The 22,026-nt window shown below is 43.3% G+C and overlaps 1 protein-coding gene across 3 annotated transcripts in view; it reads left to right on the top strand.

Moving 5' to 3' along the window:
* Positions 1-22,026, top strand: part of GPC3 (glypican 3) — a 244,259-nt gene that overhangs the window by 162,372 nt on the left and 59,861 nt on the right. For all 3 annotated transcript variants that reach the window (XM_083486444.1, XM_083486443.1, XM_083486445.1), the window contains one exon: positions 17,129-17,249. In XM_083486444.1, coding sequence (XP_083342570.1) covers positions 17,129-17,249 — 121 coding nt within the window. The remainder of the gene's footprint in view (positions 1-17,128; positions 17,250-22,026) is intronic.

Genomic DNA, 22,026 nt, shown 5'->3' on the forward strand with positions numbered 1-22,026 from the left:
AAGCCATTTTGAAATTCGCTGCTTGTAAAGGTGGAAATCTGGTTAACCCAGATCTATCTGTGTACAGTGGTGCCTCGCAAGACGAAATTAATTCGTTCCGCGAGTTTTTTTGTCTTGTGAAGCACGAAATCCCATAGGAATGTATTGAAATTCAATTAATGTGTTCCTATGGTCAAAAAAAGTCTTGGTACAACAAGAGTTTATTAAGTGCTCTTTAAAGTAACACATATTGTAAAGAGCATTTCAAAAATTGAAGGAACAATAAATTAAGTTTCTAAACATGACAGAAAAACATTTAAAAATCAACAAAGTGTACAATACATTTTCTAAGACTCTGGGGGACCACTCGAAGAAGGTTCCTCTTCCACTCTTTGCTTCTTGCTGAAGATGCCCCTTCTCAACTGTTCCCCCAGCCACCCACCACACAGAAATTCAAATCCAGAATTTTTTTAAAAAAACCAGCAGAGTGGCCCAGTGGTCACAGAAAATCATAAAAATGCAGAAAAAAACCACACAAGCTTCCAGATTCTTGCAAACCCCTCCTCAACTGTTCCCCCAGCCACCCACCACACAGAAATTCAAATCCAGATTTTTTTTAAAAAAAACAGCAGAGTGGCCCAATGGTCACAGAAAATCATAAAAATGCAGAAAACACACACACAAGCTTCCAGATTCTTGCAAACCCCTCCCCAACACCAAGTCCTTGAATTCCAAACACCCCAACCCAAAATCCAACCCCCCCAAAAAAGTTTTAAAAGTTTAACTACTACACCGCGTTCTATGAGTTTCACCTCGAAGTCAAGTCGCAACTGTATTAACGGTGTTAAGAAAAAGGAAACAAACTTGCAAGACGTTTTCGTTTTTGTCTTGCGAAGCAAGCCCATAGGGAAATTCGTCTTGCGAAGCAGCTCAAAAAACGGAAAACCCTTTCGTCTAGCGAGTTTTCCGTCTTGCGAGGCATTCGTCTTGCGGGGCACCACTGTATAAAGCAAAAACAATGGCCCAGATTTTATATGGTTTCGGGTACCTCAAAGGTCTCCGGTCTGGAACCCCCACAGAATTATTTTTTAAGAGTTCTTTTAGGTTTACCCAAAGACGTGCAACCTGCCATGGTCAGGTTGGAAACTCGCATGTTGAGCATAGAGAGCCAAATAGATAAAAGAATTCTCTGTTACTGGTTTAGAGTTCAACAGATGGACAACACTAGGCTACCAAAAAAAATGCCTGATTGAGCTCTCAAATGGATTACCCCTTAAAAACTGGGTACATCATGCTGCCCAACTGATGGGCAAATATGACCTCTCAGTGACTGAGATTAAAGAACTCCCCGTATATTCCCAGAAAAATATCTTTAAACGAACCATAAGGGCAGTGGCAACTAAAAATGATCTAAACTTCCGGAGGCGGCGCAAAACGGCAATGGCGGTCCTCTTTGCGCTGTGAAGAGGGACTCCGCGGAAAAGGGTCGTCCGCTGCGGCAGAGCGGAGACCCGTCAAGAAAACCCACAGGTAGAGTGAGCCTGTGGTCGTGGGACTCGGCGGGCACCAAGAGCGACCCTGGAAACGAAGAAGGGACCCCGTAAGGGGCTCCGGAACGTGAAAGGGGTAGCGGTGCTGTGAGTTCATCGCTCTTTCCGCAGAAGTGAAGCCGCGCGGCTGCTGCTGATGAGCGCTGACCTTTCTTCTTTGAACATCCGATTCTAAACAACATACCCGTAAGAACCACAAGATTTGGGGAATTAAATTTCTGAATTTGGCTGAAAACGGGAGACGTCAAAAGGAAGTCCGTCTTCCGACTCTGCTTAAAGTTTAAAGCAAAGACCCTGATAAGCGGAAGCGCTGAAAGGGGAACTTTAAAAGAAGTTGGTTTCTACTGTGCAAATTCGGAACTCGTTACTTAGAAGTAAAAAAGACTGTTTTTGTGTAAATTGACTGGACTTGGACTGGGATTGTCCCTTTTCTTGGTGGATTACAAAATTTTGAGAAACCAGTCTGCGGACTGTCAGGATACAAAAGAACCGTCAATTTGCGGAAACTGTATCTAAAGCTGAATGTGCTACACTTGAGCCTTACTGTGGGATACAAATAAGGAACTGTTGCATGCACCATTGTTGAGACTTTGTTTTTAACTTGGATAAAGCTCTGCAAGTTTAAAGGGATATTGAAGGGTTTTCCTCCCTTTTTCCTTCTTTTTTGGTCCATTGGGAACTTAATGGTGGAAAGTTTTCTCTTCTTCTAACTATTGGGGAGCTCCCCCTACAGGACTGTGGAATATTTAGTCTCTGAGAACTGCTTGTTGTTTTGTTAATCTTCTGTCTGGATGTTTATATTCTGGGCTGTTTTTCCCATGGGATTTGCAATTTGACCTTGACACATAGACAGCTGTGGAATGCGTGGCTCAGCAAAAACAAGGGCTGCCAAATCAAGAGCAAAACAATCTGAACTGTTGCAATCAACTTTGACTGTGCAGCCACGTAGATCATCTGTCCCAACTGTTTTAAGCCTGCAAGAAGGAGAAGCCAAACAGCCAGTTTCAGGGGATATGGCTTCAGGAGGGCTTGATCCAGTCTCTAAAGAAATTTTGGAACAACTGGCAGCTTTAAACAAGAAAGCCGACGAACAGGCGACAAAATTTGATCAAGTGACAGCTACTATTAACAAATTGACTGATCAAGTCTCTCAAAATACACAAGCAATTGGGAATATTCAAACAACAACGGCAGAGAATCGCAAACTGGCTGAAGAAGCAAATCAAAAAGCAGAGCAAGCCAATAAGAAGGTTGAGGAAGTAAGAAGGGAAGTAAGGCCACTGAGCAGGCAAATCAATGAACAGCAAGCCTATCTGTCTATGGTGGAATTGAAAAATCGGGAAAGCAATCTCAGATTGAGAAATATACCAGAACTTGAAAAAGAAGATTTGATTGGCTTTCTGACAGCAGAAATATCAAAGTTCTGGGGTATAGCAGAAGATAAGGATTTTAAAATTGTCACCGCCTTCAGACTGGGAAGAGTGGTGAGGAAGGACAAATCTAGAGATTGCCTGATCATTTTGAGATCTAGGCAAGAAAGAGATAACATACTCGGCCTACATTTTAAAAATTCACTGGTGATTCAAGGCAAGAAAGCAGAAATCTACAGAGACGTACCGAAACAACTTTTGGATTTAAGAACTACATACAAAGATCTAGCAGGATTACTGAGAAACAACACAATTCCCTATAGGTGGGAATTCCCCCAAGGACTATCTTTTAATTTCAAAGGGAAAAAAGTAAAAATCAGAACAGCAGAGGACCAAGAAAAGTTTTTGAACGACCACGGGGAGGACCTTCGGAAAGGAGTGGCAGGAGTTTGGCCACCACCTCCGCCTGACTCAACACCTGCTCCACCTCCGGATCTGGACAATAAGGGAGTCGCATCCCTATTAGGACTGACAAATTGATTCAGGATGTCTCTGCAGCTACTTAGTTGGAACATTCATGGCGCAAATTCCCCGGAGAAAAGAAGAAGGATCTTTCATATATTGAGAAAAGAACAATTGGACATTATCTGCTTGCAAGAAACACATGTGACTAGGCTCCATAGGAAAGTATTAATTAACAAAAGACTAGGCCAAGAATTTATTTCATCAGACAAAATTAAGAAAAGAGGTGTAGTGATTTATGCAAAGGAGAACCTGTCACCAAATTTTTTGTTTAAAGATGAGCAAGGAAGAATTTTGGCGATTGAAATACAAACACAAGGAGAAAAATTTTTGATAGTAGGAATTTATGCACCAAATGAGGGGAAATCGGAATTTTACAAGAAGCTGCAGGAGATAATGCTGGATTACATAGACTATACTAACATCATTATGATGGGAGATATGAATGGGGTGGTCTCCACCCACATGGACAAGTCACAAAACCAAAATTTAACTAAAGATGGCAGACTACCTAAAACCTTTTTCGAACTAACTGACAGTATGGACCTGATCGACATTTGGAGGACAAAGAACCCCCTAGGCAAAGAAGGAACATTTTTCTCTGAGGCCCACCAGTCATGGACAAGAATCGACCAAATATGGACAACTAGAGGACTGGCACCTAAGACTAAAAAAATAGAAATCTGCCCAAAAACCTGCTCCAACCATAATGCTCTGAAAATGGAATTGAGACTTACTCCAGCCAGCTCCTTCAGATGGAAAATGAATGACACCCTGTTTAGAGACCAGGAGATTGTGAAGAAGGCCCAAAAAACCTTGAAAGATTACTTTGAAATAAATTTGAACACTTCGGTGGAAAAGAGAACAATCTGGGACGCAAGTAAAGCGGTTATGAGAGGGTTTCTGATACAACAGAATACGATTAAGAAAAAACTCTGGAATGGAAAAAAGGATAAGATACTAGAGAAGATAAGAGACGGAGAGAAAAAGTTGAGACTTAATCCAAAATCAAAAGAAGTTTTAAGAGAAATTAAATTCCATCAAGCACAATATGCGAAATTGATAAACCAAGAAGTTGAATGGAAAATTAAACAAATGAAACAAAGATCATTTGAATCGGCGAACAAATGTGGGAAGCTGCTAGCATGGCAGTTGAAAAAGAGACAAAAATTGAACTTTGTTACTAATCTGGAGGTTGAAGGGGAAAATATTCAGAAACCAGAAGAAATTAGAAAGTGTTTCCAGAGATACTTCAAAAAATTGTTTACACAAGGGCCTCAGGAAGAGACTAAGATAGACCAATTTTTAAAAATTAATGGATTACAAAAACTATCTCAAGAGCAACGAACAACCCTGAATTACAGAATAACACAACAGGAAATTGAGGGCGCCATTCAGAACATGCAATTAGGTAAATCTCCAGGCCCAGATGGACTTACCTCCAAGTATTATAAGACACTAAAAGACTTTTTGATTCAACCATTAATGGAGGTATGTAACCAGATTATGGAGGGGAAAGGGGCACCAGAATCGTGGAAAGAAGCTTTCATCACACTGATACCAAAACTGGAATCTGAAAAGACCCAACTTAAGAACTACCGTCCCATCTCACTCCTTAATGTGGATTACAAAATTTTTGCTGACATTTTGGCAAGCAGACTTAAAAAAGTGTTAAACGAAGCAATTCATAAAGACCAGACAGGCTTTCTCCCAGGTAGACATTTGTTTGATAACACTAGGAACATTATTGACATTTTGGAATTATTGCAGACCAATATCAACACGAAAGCAGCTTTAATTTTCATAGATGCAGAGAAGGCCTTTGACAACATTTCTTGGAAGTTCATGAAGAAAAACTTGGAAGGGATGGGAGTGGGACGGGCGATTCAAAATAGTATAGAAGCAATCTATTCAGAGCAAAAGGCCAAATTGATAGTGAACAATGTGGTGACAGAAGAGTTCAAAATTGAAAAAGGGACACGACAGGGGTGTCCTTTCTCTCCTCTGTTATTTATTTCAGTCCTGGAGGTGCTTTTGAATTTGATTAGGAAGGACCGGTTGGTGCAAGGAATACAGGTCGGAGTGAAACAATACAAACTGAAAGCCTTCGCAGATGACTTGGTTTTAACATTACAGGAGCCAGAATCTAGTACAAAAAGAGCTTTAGAACTAATTCATGAGTTTGGTCGGGTGGCGGGATTCAAGTTGAATAAGCAAAAAACCAAGGTTTTGGGGGAAAATCTGACACCTTTAGAAATAGATGGGTTTCAGAAGGAAACAGAGTTAAATGTGGTTAAAAAAGTGAAATACCTAGGGGTCAATTTGTCTGTTAAAAATTTGAACTTATTTAAAGATAATTATGAAAAATGTTGGTCAGAAATCAAAAAGGATTTAGAAACTTGGTCAAGATTAAAACTCTCCTTGTTGGGAAGAATCGCAGCCGTAAAGATGAATGTATTGCCAAAGATGCTGTTTTTGTTCCAAACCCTACAGATCGTGGACAGAGTGGAATGTTTTGGAAAGTGGCAGAAAGACATTTCGAAGTTTGTCTGGCAGGGCAAAAAACCCAGGATAAAATTTAAAATATTAACTGATGCAAAAGAAAGAGAGGGATTTGCCCTGCCGGACTTAAGGTTATATTATGAAGCTGCATCTTTCTGCTGGATGAAGGATTGGTTCTTACTAGAAAACGCTGATGTCCTAGATCTGGAAGGGTTTAACAATGCTTTTGGATGGCATGCATACTTGTGGTACGACAAGGTAAAAGTACACAAAATGTTCAAAAACCATATTGTCAGAAAAGCTTTATTTATTGTCTGGACTAAATACAAGGACTTGTTAGAAAACAAGACCCCGAGGTGGCTGTCACCAATAGAGGCTAAGGCCCGAAAAAGACTTAATATGGAGGTTGGTTGGCCAAAATACTGGGAGATAATAGAAAAAAATTGGAGATAACTGGAGGTTGCAGAGCCTAGATAAATTAAAAAACAAGGTGCAAGACTGGTTACATTATGCTCAAATTCAAGAGGTCTTTAAAATGGATAAAAAAATAGGTTTCCAGGTGGAAAAATCGAAGTTAGAGACAGAATTACTTGAACCAAAGACTAAGGTTCTTTCAAGAATGTATAACTTGCTGCTTAAATGGAACACTCAGGATGAGACAGTCAAATCAGCCATGATAAAATGGGCTCAAGACATTGGGTACAACATTATGTTTGAAGACTGGGAAAGGTTATGGACCACTGGTATGAAATTCACGGCATGTAATGCCTTGAAAGAAAATATTATGAAAATGATATATAGGTGGTACATGACCCCAGTCAAGCTTGCAAAGATATATCACCTGTCTGATAATAAATGTTGGAAATGTAAGGAGGCTGAAGGGACATTCTTTCACTTCTGGTGGACTTGCCCGAAAGTGAAGGCCTTCTGGGAAATGATTTATAACGAGCTAAAAAAGGTATTTAAGTATACCTTTCCCAAGAAACCAGAGGCCTTCCTTCTGGGCATTGTCGGCCAGAAAGTGTTAAAGAAGGATAGAACTTTCTTTTTGTATGCAACTACAGCAGCAAGAATTCTTATCGCCAAACATTGGAAGACACAAGATTTACCCACGCTGGAAGAGTGGCATATGCAATTGATGGACTACATGGAATTGGCTGAAATGACTGGCAGAATCTGAGATCTGGGAGAAGAAACAATGGAAGAGGACTGGAAAAAATTTAAGGACTATCTACAAAAACACCATAAGCTATATGAATGTTGAGAATTTGCAAGGTTTGGAAAGTCTAGCTTCAGCAATAAAATTTGAGGACTTGGGAAACTAAGTTATAATTATGAAAGTACCAAAGTTTAAAGTAATTTTTATGTCTATTTTAGGATAAAGGTAATTTGATAATAAGTACCTTAAACTTAAAGTATAATTATTTGAAAGTACAAAAAACGCATGAAACAAGGTAATAATTTGCTGATATCTTTATTGTAAAGAATGCAGGGTGAGGGAGATGTGGGGAAGTCCAGTTGGTTATGAAAAAACGTTTTGGAAAGATGAATCTTTTTTATTTTTATTTTTTCTTTTTCTGCTCTGTTGCTTTTGTCATTTATCTGATTATATATTTGTACCTGGAAAAAAGCAATAAAAAATATTATTAAAAAAAACACCTCTATGTACACATCTACATGCGCCCCATTGTATTTTAAACTTAGAGAGGCCCGTGAACATACGTTTTGAACTGACTTTTGTGCAACTTCAGAAAGCTCTTACAGAGTTACGATTAAATACAATAAATTCTGCTTTTAGAGATGGGAGACACAGAGGCATACCAACAAATGAATGTGTTTGCATTAGGGGATGTCCTGAAGTAGAGGACCTTATGCATTATATCTTGCGCTGCCCCTTGCATAATGAAGGAAGAGAAAGATCTTTAGCACTGTAATGACAAGGTCCCCCAGATATGATTTTATATCTCCTCGCAGACACAGATAAGTATGTGACCTGGCGTGTAGCACTCTTTGCAACTGCCGCTAGGAAAACTAGAGCAAATTATATAGCCACCAACTGTAAAGGAGATGAATTTATTTGACCCTCAAGCTATATTCTATCTTTATCATCAAACTCTGAATATAATTGCACATTGTATTAATTAGCATTATATTTTAATATATTAGTGGCCATATGATAATTTTAGCTTATAAATTTTATTGTTTAATGTCTTAACTTGTATATTAAGGTACTTTTATAGCTTTGTTTAGAGTAGGTAATTTTTTTTTAATATATATTTTATTAAGGATTTTCTTGTTTTACAGAAGTGTAGTGCCTCGTATTTTTTTTTTCATGTAACATTTTTACAAATCCGTTTCATTTGTTGAGGCATTAGGGGGAGAAGAAAAGAAAAAAGAAAGGGGGTGGGGTCGGGTGGCAGTGTTTCTATTATGTTTAATGTATGTAGAGTTTGGTGTCAGTGTTGCTTGTGTTGTTCACTTGTGTTCCTTTGGTGGTGAGAGAGGTTGGGGTTGGCCTAGGGTGTGATTGTTTGCTTGTGATTGGCTGTGGTGATCTTTGTATTTCGTGTGCGAGTGAGGTAGGTGGGTGTTTTGGATCAGGTTAGCCATATTGATTTGTATGCTGTTGGTGGGTTATTGTCATTGTCTTGTTGGGCTATGTATGTGATAAAGGGGAGCCATACCGGGGTGAAGGCGTCTTCTTCTGTTTGTCCCCGTGTCAGTTTCAGCTTATTAGTTAATTTTTCTAGTAGGGCTGTTTCCCATACTATTTGGTACCATTGGTCCATGTTTACTCCTGATAGGTCTCTCCAGTGTCTGGTTATGGTGTTTCTGGCTGCTGAAAGTAGGTGGGTTATGAGTTCTTTGTGGTGTAAATGGGCATTGTTGTCTTGGAAGATGTTTAGTAGGGCCAATTCTGGGGTGATGTCTACTACTTGCTTAGTTATTTTACATATTTCTTGTATGGCTGTTGTCCAGAATAGTTGGATTTTGGGACACTCCCACCACACGTGGAGATATGTGCCTGTGGAGGTGCACCCTCTCCAGCATTTTGGTGAGGTTCCTGGGTGTATTAGCGCTAGTTTCCTTGGTGTTAGGTACCACCTGTAGGTGAGTTTCAGAGTGAGTTCTTTTCTTTTCGCTGATATGGATTTAAAGGGGGGTTTAGACCACATTCTGGTCCATTGAGTGGGGTTAATCTCATAGCCTATGTCATTCTCCCATTGTTTTTTGATTGTGTCTAGGGGATTTGCGGGATTTTGGAGTAGTATTTTGTATATTGCGGATACCGTCCCTTTACCGTTTCCCTTTGTTGTTAGGAGGAGGTTTTCGAAGGTTGTCAAGGGCCTAGTTGCTGCTGATTTTACTGTTGGGTTGTTTAAGAGGGCATGTAGTTGGTGTTGTGTTAACCAGGGCATTTGGGTGTCTTCTAGTTTGTCTTGTATTTCTTGTGTTGACAAGGGTTTGTTATTTTTATAAAAGTCTATTAGGCGATATAAGCCTTTGGTTCGCCAGGTTTTTATCTTGAGGTTTTGTGCTGCATGGTGGAATAATGGGTGGTACGCCAGGGGGATTAGTGGGGATGGGGTTGTGGATAGTTTGCCTATTTGTGTTTGCCATGCTTTGAGCATGGTCTGTGTGTACCTGTTAAGTGTTGTGGGAATTTTCTTTAATTTGTCTGGGAGGAGTGGGTATGCTGTGGTGCAGATATTTTCAATTGTGTCCCTCTCTAGGTGTACCCATTGTTTTGTCTCATCTTCTAGTATATATGGGATTATATGGCGTATTTGGTTGACATTGTAATATGCTCCTATGTTGGGGATTCCCCATCCTCCTTCTGAGGTGGGGAGGTGCAGATATTTGGGGCTTATTCTTGGTTTTTTATGTGAGAAGATGAACGAGTGTAGTTTTCTCTGCCAACTGCGAAGTTGGGTTGAGGGGATCCAGATTGGGAGGGTTTGGAATAGGTGGGTTAGTTTTGGGAGTGTGATCATTTTGATCATGGCTATTTTGTCTGAGAGAGTGAAGTTCATGTTATTCCATCTCTTTAGGTCTTTGTTAATTTGTCGCCACAGGGGCTTGTAGTTGTGGAGGTACAATTTATTGAGGTTTCTGGTTATTTGTACCCCTAGGTATCTGAACTTGGTGTGGCAAAGTTTTATTTTGGTGACCTTCGTGAGTTCTTTTGGGGTGTGAGGAGGGGTGTTGAAGCACATAGCTTCTGACTTTGTAAAATTTACCTGTAGGCCCGACACCATTGCAAATGTGTTGAGTTCTCTGATTAGGGAGGTTGCTGTGCTTATGGGGTCTGGTGTTGTGACCATTAGGTCATCTGCAAAGAGCCCTAATTTATAGGTTCTGCCTTTTATTTCCACTCCCTTGATGTCTGTGGCTGCTCGGATGCGGATTGCTAGGGGTTCCAGGGCCAGGATAAATAAGAAGGGAGACAGTGGGCATCCTTGTTTCGTGCCTCTTTGGATAGCTATAGTGTTAGAATCCATATTGTTAGTTCTGCATTTTGCTGAGGCTTGGGAGTATATCTGTTTGAGGATTTGTAGGAAGTTGGGGCCAAATTTCATGTTAGTTAGTACTGCGAATATGTATTTCCACTCCAAGCAATCAAAGGCTTTGAGGATGTCTAGGGACATAATTGTCAATGGGAGTTTGGTTGCCTTGCTGTGTTTGATCAGGTTCAGTAGTTTCCTGATGGGGTCTGTTATATTGCGGCCAGGGACAAAGCCAGTCTGGTCTGGGGCTATTAACTTGTGTAGGAAGATTTTTAGGCGGTTGGCCAAGATTGATGTGAATATCTTGTAGTCTTGGTTTATTAATGAGATTGGGCGGTATGATTCTACTTTGAGGCTGTTTTTTAGTGGTTTTGGGATGGAGACTATTTTGGAGTGGGTCCAGGTTTTGGGGATGGGGCCCCCTTTTATGATGTCGTTGAATAGGCGGGTCATGTAGGGCATCAAGGGTTCTTTGAATTTCTTATAGAATTCTGCTGTGAAGCCGTCTGGGCCTGGGGCTTTGTGTGGTATCAGGTTTTTGAGGACCGCATCTATTTCTTGCTTATCTATTATGTGGGGCGATTCCCTGCCAACCCATTCGGGTTGTCTTGTGTCTCTCTCTTCGTGTTGTTTAAAGAACCAGTGGGGTTGCGCTGACCTAGGGGGGCTAATGGGATTAGAGTAAGATTTGGGTTAAACAGTAGGGGGTAAGTTGTAGAGAGTTTCCTATATGTAGTCATATAGGTGTTTGTTTGGGGTATTTTAGGCCATCTGGCATTTAGCCAGTTAGTCCTAGGTCTCAGCTGGTGTGGAATGCCGTGTTCAAGGACAGGCCATCCTCCCTGTTGTTTGCGATAGGGGGTGATCAGTGAGACAGTGTGAAGTGACTTTGTAACGTCGCTGTCGGGTATAAGGCTCATAAGCAGTGTTGCCAATGTTATGAGCAACATTGTTGGTGTGTTGGGGTGGGGATGTGGGTGCTGGTACGCTCTGGTGCCACCATAGTGCTGGTTGGGTATCAGATTTTAGCCTGATTGTGGGTTGTGTTATTAAGGTTCGAGGAGTTGCTTTTCCCTAGTATGGAGTATGGGGGTGTTGAAGGTGTGGGTGATGGGGAGTGTGGTTGAGGTCGTCTGGACTGGTGTCTATGTTTTGGGGGGGAGAGAGGGGGAAAAGGGGGGGGGAAATCACCAGTCCTTCAGTTTGTGGTTTTTTCCTGGTTGCTTCATTCAGCTGGGGTTGTTGTTGTTGTAGGGTTGTCCATCTGTGATGAATTGGTTTGGTTAATCTTGGTCTGGTTAATCTTGGTCTGGTTTCTTGTGTCGTATGGCCGGTGGGGCGGTTCTGAGCATGATGCTTGCCTGTATTGGTTTGCGTTGTTGTGCCGCTTCTGTTGTTTCTTTTTCTTCTGTACCATTGTCCAGTTTTTTTGCTGTTGTTTCCTCGTGGTTGGGGCTGTCACTTGGTGGGTTTGTCGGTTGCCATTCCGGTGGGAGGTCGAGTTCAAGGTTCTTTAGTAGTTGCAGGGCCTCAGGTATGTTGGTAGCCATGTGTTGTGTTGTATTGGTTGTTACAATGAGGCGGAAGGGGAAGCCCCATCGGTATTTGATCCCTGCTTGTTGGAGACGCTGGGTGCATGGGCGCAAGCTTTTCCTCCGGTTTAGGGTATCCTGAGACAGGTCCTGTAAGGCCAGAATGGGGGTTTCTCCATATCGAAGGTTGGTTGAGTTTTTAAGGTGGTTCCATACCTCTTCCTTCTTTTTGTAGCGTGTGAAGCATACAATGATGTCTCTTGGGGGGGCGCTGGGTTTTGGCATAGGTTTTAGGGCTCTGTGAGCCCTCTCCGAGTCATCTGCCTCAAGTTTCAGGCTTGGGATTGTGTTTTTCAGCCAGCGTATAATTAGGTCTGCTGGGCTTTTCTCCTCTGTTTTTTCAGGAAAGTTGCGGAAGCGGATGTTACAACGTCTATTGTGGTCTTCAAGGTCGGCTTGCTTAATTTTCATCTCTCTGTGTTCTGCTTCCATTTGGTTTACAAGTTCGTCCAGTTTCTTGTTCACACGTGTGTTCTCCTCCCGGTATTGCTCTATTATTCTTTCTTGCATTTGGTTCTTGTTCTCTAGAGCTTCCACTTTGGAGGTTAGATTGTTGATTAGTACCTGCATGGGAGCCATTGTGGCCTTCAGTGTTTCTTCTAATCGTGCTTCTAATCTTGCTTCCATTTCCCTCAGATCTCGTTTTGTTATTGGGTGGTCATCATCTTGAAGGGGAGTTACCATCTTAGCATTGTTTGCCATCTCCCTGGTTGGTGTCATCTCGGTCTCCCTGATGGTTTTGGTTTGAGGTTGGCTTGGCATCCTCTTGGGGTAGGGCGTGTGGTGGTTAGGGTCTCAAAAACAAACCGACGAACAGGCTAAAAAGGGGGGGTTGATTAAAAAAAATAAAAGGGATAGAAAACAAAATTGGGGATGGAAAATGAAAGGTGGGATAAAAGGAAAAAATGAGGAGGGGTGAAGAGAGAGGGGGGAGAGCAGAAAGGGAGAGAAAAATGAAAAAGGGGGAAATTGAGGGGGAGAGTAGCAATAGCAATAGCAGTGATATGGAGGAAATTTTTGTTTTAAAAGAGAGTGGTGGTCGTAGCTGGGGGCAAAAGATTCCCCCCTCAAGAACATGCCAACAAATAGAAAAGAAAGGGCTTTAAAGAGAGAAAGAGGGGGGAGAATTGTATTTTTTTAAATAATAATAATAATAATAATAATAATAATATTTTCCCCTAATTATTGTTATTATTTTTTGTTTGTAAAAAAGTAATTAAAAATGTACGGGTAAAGGATAAAAATGAGAATTAAAGGTAAAAAAAAGGGGGGTTGTCTTTAGATAGATAGATAGAGCTTTTTATTTTTATTTTTTTTGAAAAAATGAGTAAAGTGTAGGTAAAAGAGGATAGGTAAAAGAGAGTTGAAAGTCTGGGGCGAAGTGGCAGTCCCAGGAAATGGCCTGTGATGGTTCAGGGCTGTTTTCTGGGTACTGCCATTTTAATTCTTAAGAGGGGAGTTTGAGGTGGAAATAAAATGAGGTTTAAATTGAGGGTGTGTGTGTGGAAAAGTGTGTCTTTAAATAGTGTGTAGAAAAGATAGAAATAAAAATAAAGATTCAAATAAAGGGTGGCTGCAGCAGCAGTGGCCCCTCTTTTAAAAAGAAAAGTGATAAAAGTAGGTATAGGGGGGGGGAGGGATAAAAAAGATATACCGTATTTTTCGCACCATAGGACGCACTTTTTCCCTCCTAAAAAGCAAGGGAAAATGTGTGTGCGTCCTATGGAGCGAATGCAGGGGGGGAGGCAGGCGGGAAAAGCCCCCAAGAGCCGCACACAAGCTCCGTGCGTTCTTGCGGGCTTTTCCACAGGAGGGAGAAGGGACTGACTGGCCGCATCAGTCCCTTCTCCCACCTCCCAGGAAAGCCAGGAGAAGCCGCGCAGCCCCTTTAAAGAGCTCACGGCTTCTGCCGGCTTTTGGGAGAGGTGAGGGAATCCCCCCACCTCCCAGGAAAGCCAGAAGAAGCCATGCAGCCCTGTTAAAGTGCGCGCGCTTCTGCCGGTTTTGCGGGAGGTGGGGGAATTCCCCCACCTCCCAGAAAAGCCAGGAAAGCCCTGCGCAGCGTCTCCCGGCAAGGAGAGGCTGCACGGGGCTAAAGGGGAAGGCAAAACAGCGAGCGGGATCCATCCCACTCGCTGCCTTGCCTTCTTCCATAGCTGCGCGCAACCCCTCCGGCAGGGAGAGGTTGTGCGCACCCTGTACGCTGCTCTTTGGGGCTGGGGGGGAAAAGATTTTTTTTCTTGATTTCCCCCCCTAAAAACTGGGTGCGCCCTATGGTCCGGTGCACCCAATGGTGCGAAAAATACGGTATATATTTTTTTTAAAGGGGGGGAGGGAGGGGGAGGGAGGGGTTAAAAAAGGGTTTAAAAAAAGAAAGAAAAAAAGAAAGGGGGGGGGAGGTAGTTTCTTCCTTTCTGTGATCTCCTTTGTTATGCGGCTTCTCTGTGTTTTCCTTGCCGCTGGAGCTCCCGGTCGGGCTCAGCCACGTGTTTTTTCCCCCGGAGCCTTTTTTGCCTTGCCGTGCTCACCTACCTCTCCTCTGCTTTCTCCTCGGCAGAGATGGGGGCAGCAGCGGTAAATTTGGGGCTCCTTTTTCTTTCTTTCTTTTTCTTCCTCTCTCCCCCTTTCTTTCTCCCTCTTTGCGTTAGCTCCACTGTCCTCCTGGTTTTGGAGCTCCTCTCGGCTGTTGGGGGGGTGGTTGGGTGCCTTTCCGGCTCAATCTCAGTCGTGGGGGGGGGGTGTTTTGGCTCCTTTGATAGATGCCCAGGCACCCCCGATTCCTCTCCGCTGGCGGTGCTGGCGGCAGCAGTCCTGGGAGCCCAGGAGTCGGCCAGACAGAGCCTTTTACTCTGGCTGGCTTCAGGAGCTCTTTTCTGCTGTTGCAGCCGCCATGCTGCCTTGCCGGAAGTCCCGAGTAGGTAATGTCTTGATAATATAAATGTTTTAAGTTTTTTGAATCAATCCAGTATATTTTCTTTTAATTGTTGAATGATTCTGTGTACATTGTGACAGCCTTTGGCTATGTGAAATAAAACTGACTGACTGACTGAATAGTCCCTGTAAGGAATATGAGGTAAAATAGATGTCTAAATGGCAAACGTCACGATCAGCGCAAAACATACTTGAAGAAAATAAACTTGTTCAGAAACAGCATAGTTAAAGAGCCTACACAGAGTGCTCATAGTCACTGGAGGCACAGAGAGACACTGGCTCCACTCTGTCTGCCTCAGATATACAGGAGCAACAATTCACACACACTGAGCTACTGAGCCTGCGAGCAAACAGATACCTTTCTATAGGGAGGGTGAGTCCCGTGTCACAGAGACTCCGCAATTCACTGTGAACAGTAGCAGGCCTTAGGCTGGAATGATTTGTGCAGGTCTCACGGCTTCTGCTCTTAAGAATCTCTGACTAAGGACGAGGCCCAGCCTTCGGGGAATACTATAAACGAAGGTGGTTCCAGCTAAGCTGGGAACAGCCCTGACTAGCCCCACAATTAACCAACAGGCGAAATGGGGGAAACCTTTTTGCGAAAGAAAGGGGGCTCTCTCCCTATTGGGAAAGGCAAGCCCAGGAGGATTACGCACAGGCAGCGCTCACAGGTACAGGGAGAATCTTCCCACAGGGCAGGGCAAGGGGTGGGAAATCAAACAGGAAAAAAGGGGAATTAAATTAATTAAGGGGATAGAGAGGATTAAAAAGAAGGGAGAAATAAAGAAATGTAGCCAGACAATGAGAAGATCGCTCCACTGTCCTCCAGACGGTCCGAGCGCTGCAGGTGATCCGGTGCATGCAGCGAAAGAGAACGCTCAATGCCGTGTGCTCAGTATATAAAACTCTTGGTCCATCCCACAAATTGGCAGCATCAAAATTTCCTCAGCAGCTGAAACAGCTATGGCCATCTATACGATCCCACCCAGCAACAGAGGGGTGGCCTGTCAGACCCCACCCCTCTATGAAGGAGAACACGCATTGTCAGCTTTGCCAACTGTTTATGACCAGATAAGAAGCCCACCTGGTGCCAGCTATTTGTGAATGTGGGTGCTGCCCCCAGTCTTACGCGATAAATGGAAGATCTGAAATACTATATATACATTTATGTGATGAAATAGCTTTAAAGTGATCCTTTGCAAATGACCAAAACACTTACATAAGAACATAAGAGAAGCCGCTGCACCATGGCAGGGCCCCCCTAGCCCACCACCCTGCTCTCATGGTGGACTCCCACAAGAGCACCCTCCTCGCCTCCAGCAACTGATGTTCAGCAGCATTTCTGCCTCTGGCCATGGAGGCCAAGCATAGCCATCCTGGCTAGTAGCCATCAATAGGGTTCTCCATGAATGTGTCTTATCCTCTTTCCAAGCCATCCCAGATGGTGGCCATCACTGCCTTCTGAGGGAGCCCATGTTCCAGTTTAACTATGAGCTGTGTGAAGAAGGCCTTCTTTTTAACTGCCTTGAATCTTCCAACATGCAGTCCTCTTCATTGGAGAGAGAGAAACTTTTATCTCTCCACTTTCTCCATGCCATGCATAATGTCATGAAGGTCTTATTATGTCACCTCTTCCTTGCTTTTTCTCTAAACTGTGAAGTCCCAGGTGCTGCAACTTTTCCTTGCTCCATCCTCTTGGTCATTCTGCTTTGCTTGTTATTCTGCTCACTTTCCCCCACCCACTTTTGCTGTTATTGTTTTTAATTTAATGAGGATCTTTGCTAAAATAGATGTTTTTCTGAGCTGATCTTGTCTTGCCTGCCTTTGCTGCTTCAGAAGCAACAGGAACAGAGCACTTACAGATTGTTCAAAGCATAAGACACCTGCACCAGGTGTCAGGCACTGTGGCTGTTGTTCCACAAGATGGAACCAAGGGAATTGTTATCAAGACTTGGAAATGGCAGAGGGAACTTGGGTAACTCAGAAAATGAAGGTCCTCCCAACACCCCAACTTCACTGCTCAATTTCTGCCTCTTCAAGAAATTTTTGGAACACCTGCCTTAGACTCTTGGGGGGGGGATACCACACTTTGTGCTCCTTCTGGGACCCTCAGACAGCATCTTCTTTAGTCTTGCACACCATTTGTGTTACTCATGCTTGTCATGCCCTTGCAGGTACACCCGCCAGGCAGTGAGGAACGGAGGAAAGACCCAGCTCAGCAACCATGAAGTCAAGGTGAAAGGACCTGAACCCGTCGTTAGCCAGATCATTGATAAGCTGAAACACATTAATCAGGTAAGCTCACGTACTCTCTCTTAGATGCTTCTGGCTGAATCATTGATGAACACTGAGTATTGTTCAGAATGACCCAGTTTTCCAACTTAGTAAATCTGCATTCAAAAACCCATGGAGAGACATTGTTCCCTCTTTAGAAATTACCCCATACTGGAAGCCAAAGCTGTGCATAGCTGAGGCCATGCCTGTACCTGTACCTGAATCTAGACCTGAAGAGTGTATTTTTCCAGGTCAGTTGCTGAGGCTAAAAGCCGTTCCTTGAGGAACTGTTCAGTACTTAAGATATTTTGAGTCAGGGGAGACCCTGTTGAGATACAGTGGTACCTCGGGTTAAGAACTTAATTCATTCCGGAGGTCCGTTCTTAACCTGAAACTGTTCTTAACCTGAAGCACCACTTCAGCTAATGGGGCCTCCTCCTGCCGCCGGGGGATTTCTGTTCTCATCCTGAGGTAAGGTTCTTACCCCGAGGTACTATTTCTGGGTTAGCGGAGTCTGTAACCTGAAGCGTCTGTAACCCGAGGCACCACTGTATATGAATGTATGGAATAAGAGAGCTGGTTGTGTTGTTCGTAATAGGAATGTGTAATGCAACAGCGCCATCTGTTGCTGTGGAGGAAGGTAGCAATGTAAGCCCTAGGATTTCTAAGTTGCGTTCTTTTTAAGGTGTCTTCCCAATAGATTTCTTTCTTATTTCTTCCACATGATGTTAACATTTTTGTAGAAAGGCCAGCACTGCCTTGAGGACTCCTTCCTCAACTCATATATGCTGATAATTTCATAGTGGGAAGGTAAAAACAGGGGTGACGGGTGCAAAACAGAGGTTGGAAGAGAGAAGACAGAAAATTTTGGCATTTGGATCAGCCCTGGAACAAAGTGCCCTTTCGGTGTAACAGTTATGCTTAAGGTCTCTGCCAAAGAAATGTCCATACTCTCTATAGTATTAGACAATTAAGTTCCAGAGGCTACTTCCCTGCAAAAGGCAAAGCATTTGTTTCAAATGTGGACCCCATTCCCTAAATATCAGCCTTGAAAAAAGCAATTAAAACATCAGAGGGTAATCAAAGAGTGAGTGTGTAAGTTATTCAGTTCCTGAGCTTGAAGCTGGAGGTGGTAAAGGGGGGAGCAGAGAGGGAGGGAGGGAGGGAGGAAGTTATAGTCAAATGATTATTGCTGTGATCAAATGCACAGTTTCCGTAATTTGTAATTCATAAGTCAACTTAAGGCTGTGACTCTGGAAAAGAAATTGCATCGGGCAGGCCGGATCATTAGCAGGTTGAAAGGCTTTTAGACGGGAAATGGTTTCTCTTCCAGAGGTTACGGTGCAGCCGATGGTTGGAAATATTTCAGGCCTACCATATCTTGACAGATCTTTGGGATGCACGTGAACCAATTTATAAATTAGCTTGCAGAATCAGCCTTTCACTTAAGGAAGTGGGGGGGGGGGGCAAGAGATGGCTTGCTCTTTGGCCAGAACTCTTCGGGATAAAGGAAAAAAACAGCATGGGAACCCAAAAGCTGCCAAGAATTTTGTGCAAGTGCTGGGAAGCTGATAAGCTGCAAGTGTATCCTGGCCCAGTAGCACCTTCAAGACTAATTAATTTTATTAATAGAACATAAGCTGCCATGAGCTTATTGCCTACTTCTTCAGAAAACCGGAGGGAAAAGTTTGTTAACAGCATGGCTTTGGGGGGCAGTTAAAGGATTCCTTCCTTGATTTTAAAGTACAGTGGTACCTCAGGTTACATACGCTTCAGGTTACAGACTCCACTAACCCAGAAATAGTGCTTCAGGTTAAGAACTTTGCTCCAGGATGAGAACAGAAATCGTGCTCCGGCGGCGCGGCAGCAGCAGGAGGCCCCATTAACTAAAGTGGTGCTTCAGGTTAAGAACAGTTTCAGGTTAAGAACGGACCTCCGGAACGAATTACGTAATTAACATGAGGTACCACTGTATTGCACACACTGATACACAGCCTTTCTCAACCTGGGGCATGAGCTGTGCTGACTGGAGCTGATGGGAATTGTAGTCATAGAATCATAGAATCATAGAGTTGGAAGAGACCACAAGGGCCATCGAGTCCAACCCCCTGCCAAGCAGGAAACACCATCAGAGCACTCCTGACATATGGTTGTCAAGCCTCTGCGTAAAGACCTCCAAAAAAGGAGACTCCACCACACTCCTTGGCAGCAAATTCCACTGTCGAACAGCTCTTACTGTCAGGAAGTTCTTCCTAATGTTTAGGTGGAATCTCCTTTCTTGTAGTTTGGATCCATTGCTCCGTGTCCGCTTCTCGGGAGCAGCAGAAAACAACCTTTCTCCCTCCTCTATGTGACATCCTTTTATATATTTGAACATGGCTATCATATCACCCCTTAACCTGCTCTTCTCCAGGCTAAACATGCCCAGCTCCCTTAGCCGTTCCTCATAAGGCATCGTTTCCAGGCCTTTGACTATTTTGGCTGCCCTCCTCTGGACACGTTCCAGTTTGTCCGTGTCCTTCTTGAACTGTGGTGCCCAGAACTGGACACAGTACTCCAGGTGAGGTCTGACCAGAGCAGAATACAGTGGCACTATTACTTCCCTTGATCTAGATGCTATACTCCTATTGATGCAGCCCAGAATTGCATTGGCTTTTTTAGCTGCCGCGTCACACTGTTGGCTCGTGTCAAGTTTGTGGTCAACCAAGACTCCTAGTTCCTTTTCACATGTACTGCTCTCAAGCCAGGTGTCCCCCATCTTGTATTTGTGCCTCTCATTTTTTTTGCCCAAGTGCAATACTTTACATTTTTCCCTGTTAAAGTTCATCTTGTTTGTTTTGGCCCAGTTCTCTAATCTGTCAAGGTCGTTTTGAAGTGTGATCCTGTCCTCTGGGGTGTTAGCCACCCCTCCCAGTTTGGTGTCAAATGCAAATTTGATCAGGATGCCCTTGAGTCCATCATCCAAGTCGTTGATAAAGATGTTGAATAAGACCGGGCCCAAGACAGAACCCTGTGGCACCCCACTAGTCACTCTTCTCCAGGATGAAGAGGAACCATTGATGAGCACCCTTTGGGTTCGGTCAGTCAGCCAGTTACAAATCCACTGAGTGGTAGCATAGTCAAGACCGCATTTTACCAGCTTCTTTACAAGAATATCATGGGGCACCTTGTCAAATGCCTTGCTGAAATCAAGGTAGGCTACATCCACTGTGTTCCCTTCATCTACCAGGCTTGTAATTCTGTCAAAAAACGAGATCAGGTTAGTCTGACATGACTTATTTTTCAGAAATCCATGCTTACTATTGGTGATCACAGAATTCCTTTCTAGGTGCTCACAGACTGTTTGCTTAATGATCTGCCCCAGAATCTTCCCTGGTATTGATGTCAGACTGACTGGGCGGTAATTATTTGGGTCCTCTCTTTTCCCCTTTTTGAAAATAGGGACAACATTTGCCCTCCTCCAGTCTGCCGGGACTTCGCCTGTTCTCCAGGAATTCTCAAAGATGACTGCCAGTGGTTCTGAGATCACATCTGCCAGTTCTTTTAATACTCTTGGATGCAGTTCATCTGGCCCTGGAGACTTGAATACATCTAAACTAGCCAAGTATTCTTGTACTATCTCCTTAGTTATTCTGGGCTGTATTTCCTTTGCTGAATCATTTGCTCCAAATTCTTCAGGTCGGGCATTGTTTTCTTTATCGGAGAAGACTGATGCAAAGAAGGCATTGAGGAGTTCAGCCCTTTCTGTGTCCCCTGTTTGCATTTCACCATCTTCTCCTCTGAGTGACCCCACTGTTTCTTTGTTTTCCTTTTGCTACGAACATACCCATAAAAGCCTTTTTTGTTGCTTTTAACCTCTCTAGCAAGCCTGAGTTCATTCTGTGCTTTAGCTTTTCTGACTTTGTGTCTACACGTGCTGGCTATTTGTTTGAATTCCTCTTTGGTGGTTTCCCCCCCTTTCCATTTTTTGTACACATCCTTTTTTAATCTTAACTCTGTTAAAAGTTCTTTAGATAGCCACCCTGGCTTCTTTAGGCACCTTCCATGTTTCCGTCTCATTGGTATTGCCTGACGTTGTGCTTTTACTATCTCCCTCTTAACAAACTCCCAGCCATCATGAACTCCCTTTCCTTTTAGTATTACTGTCCATGTGATCTCACCCAGCACTTCCCTAAGTTTTATGAAGTCGGCTTTCTTAAAGTCAAGAAATTGAGTCCTAGTATGCTTGGCTGCTCCTTTCCGCTGTATAGAAAACTTCAGAAGAGCATGATCACTCGCGCCTAATGATCCTTCCACTTCTACCCCACTAACCAGGTCATCAACATTGGTTAGGACCAGATCTAAAATGGCTGTTCCTCTTGTTGCTTCTCCCACTTTCTGGACAATGAAGTTGTCTGCAAGGCCAGTGAGGAATCTGTTTGACCTTATGCTCTTGGCTGAGTTTGACATCCAACAAATATCCGGGTAATTGAAGTCCCCCATTACTACTATCTCCCTTCCTTTTGCATGCTTGGCCATCTGTTCCAGGAAGGCATCATGTATGTCCTCCGTTTGGCTTGGGGATCTATAGTAAACTCCCACAATGAGGTCTCTGTTATTCTTCTCTCCCTTAATTTTGAACCAAATGCTCTCACTTTGGCTTTGAGGCTCTAAATCTTGGATCTCTTCACAGGTATACACATCCCTGACATATAACGCCACTCCTCCTCCTTTCTTGTCTGGTCTGTTTTTCTGAAATAGATTGTATCCCCCCATTATTACATTCCAATCGTGGGACTTATCCCACCAGGTTTCAGTG

Source organism: Podarcis liolepis (genome assembly GCF_965112155.1).
Source record: "Podarcis liolepis genome assembly, chromosome: Z".
NCBI classification, from domain to species: domain Eukaryota; kingdom Metazoa; phylum Chordata; class Lepidosauria; order Squamata; family Lacertidae; genus Podarcis; species Podarcis liolepis.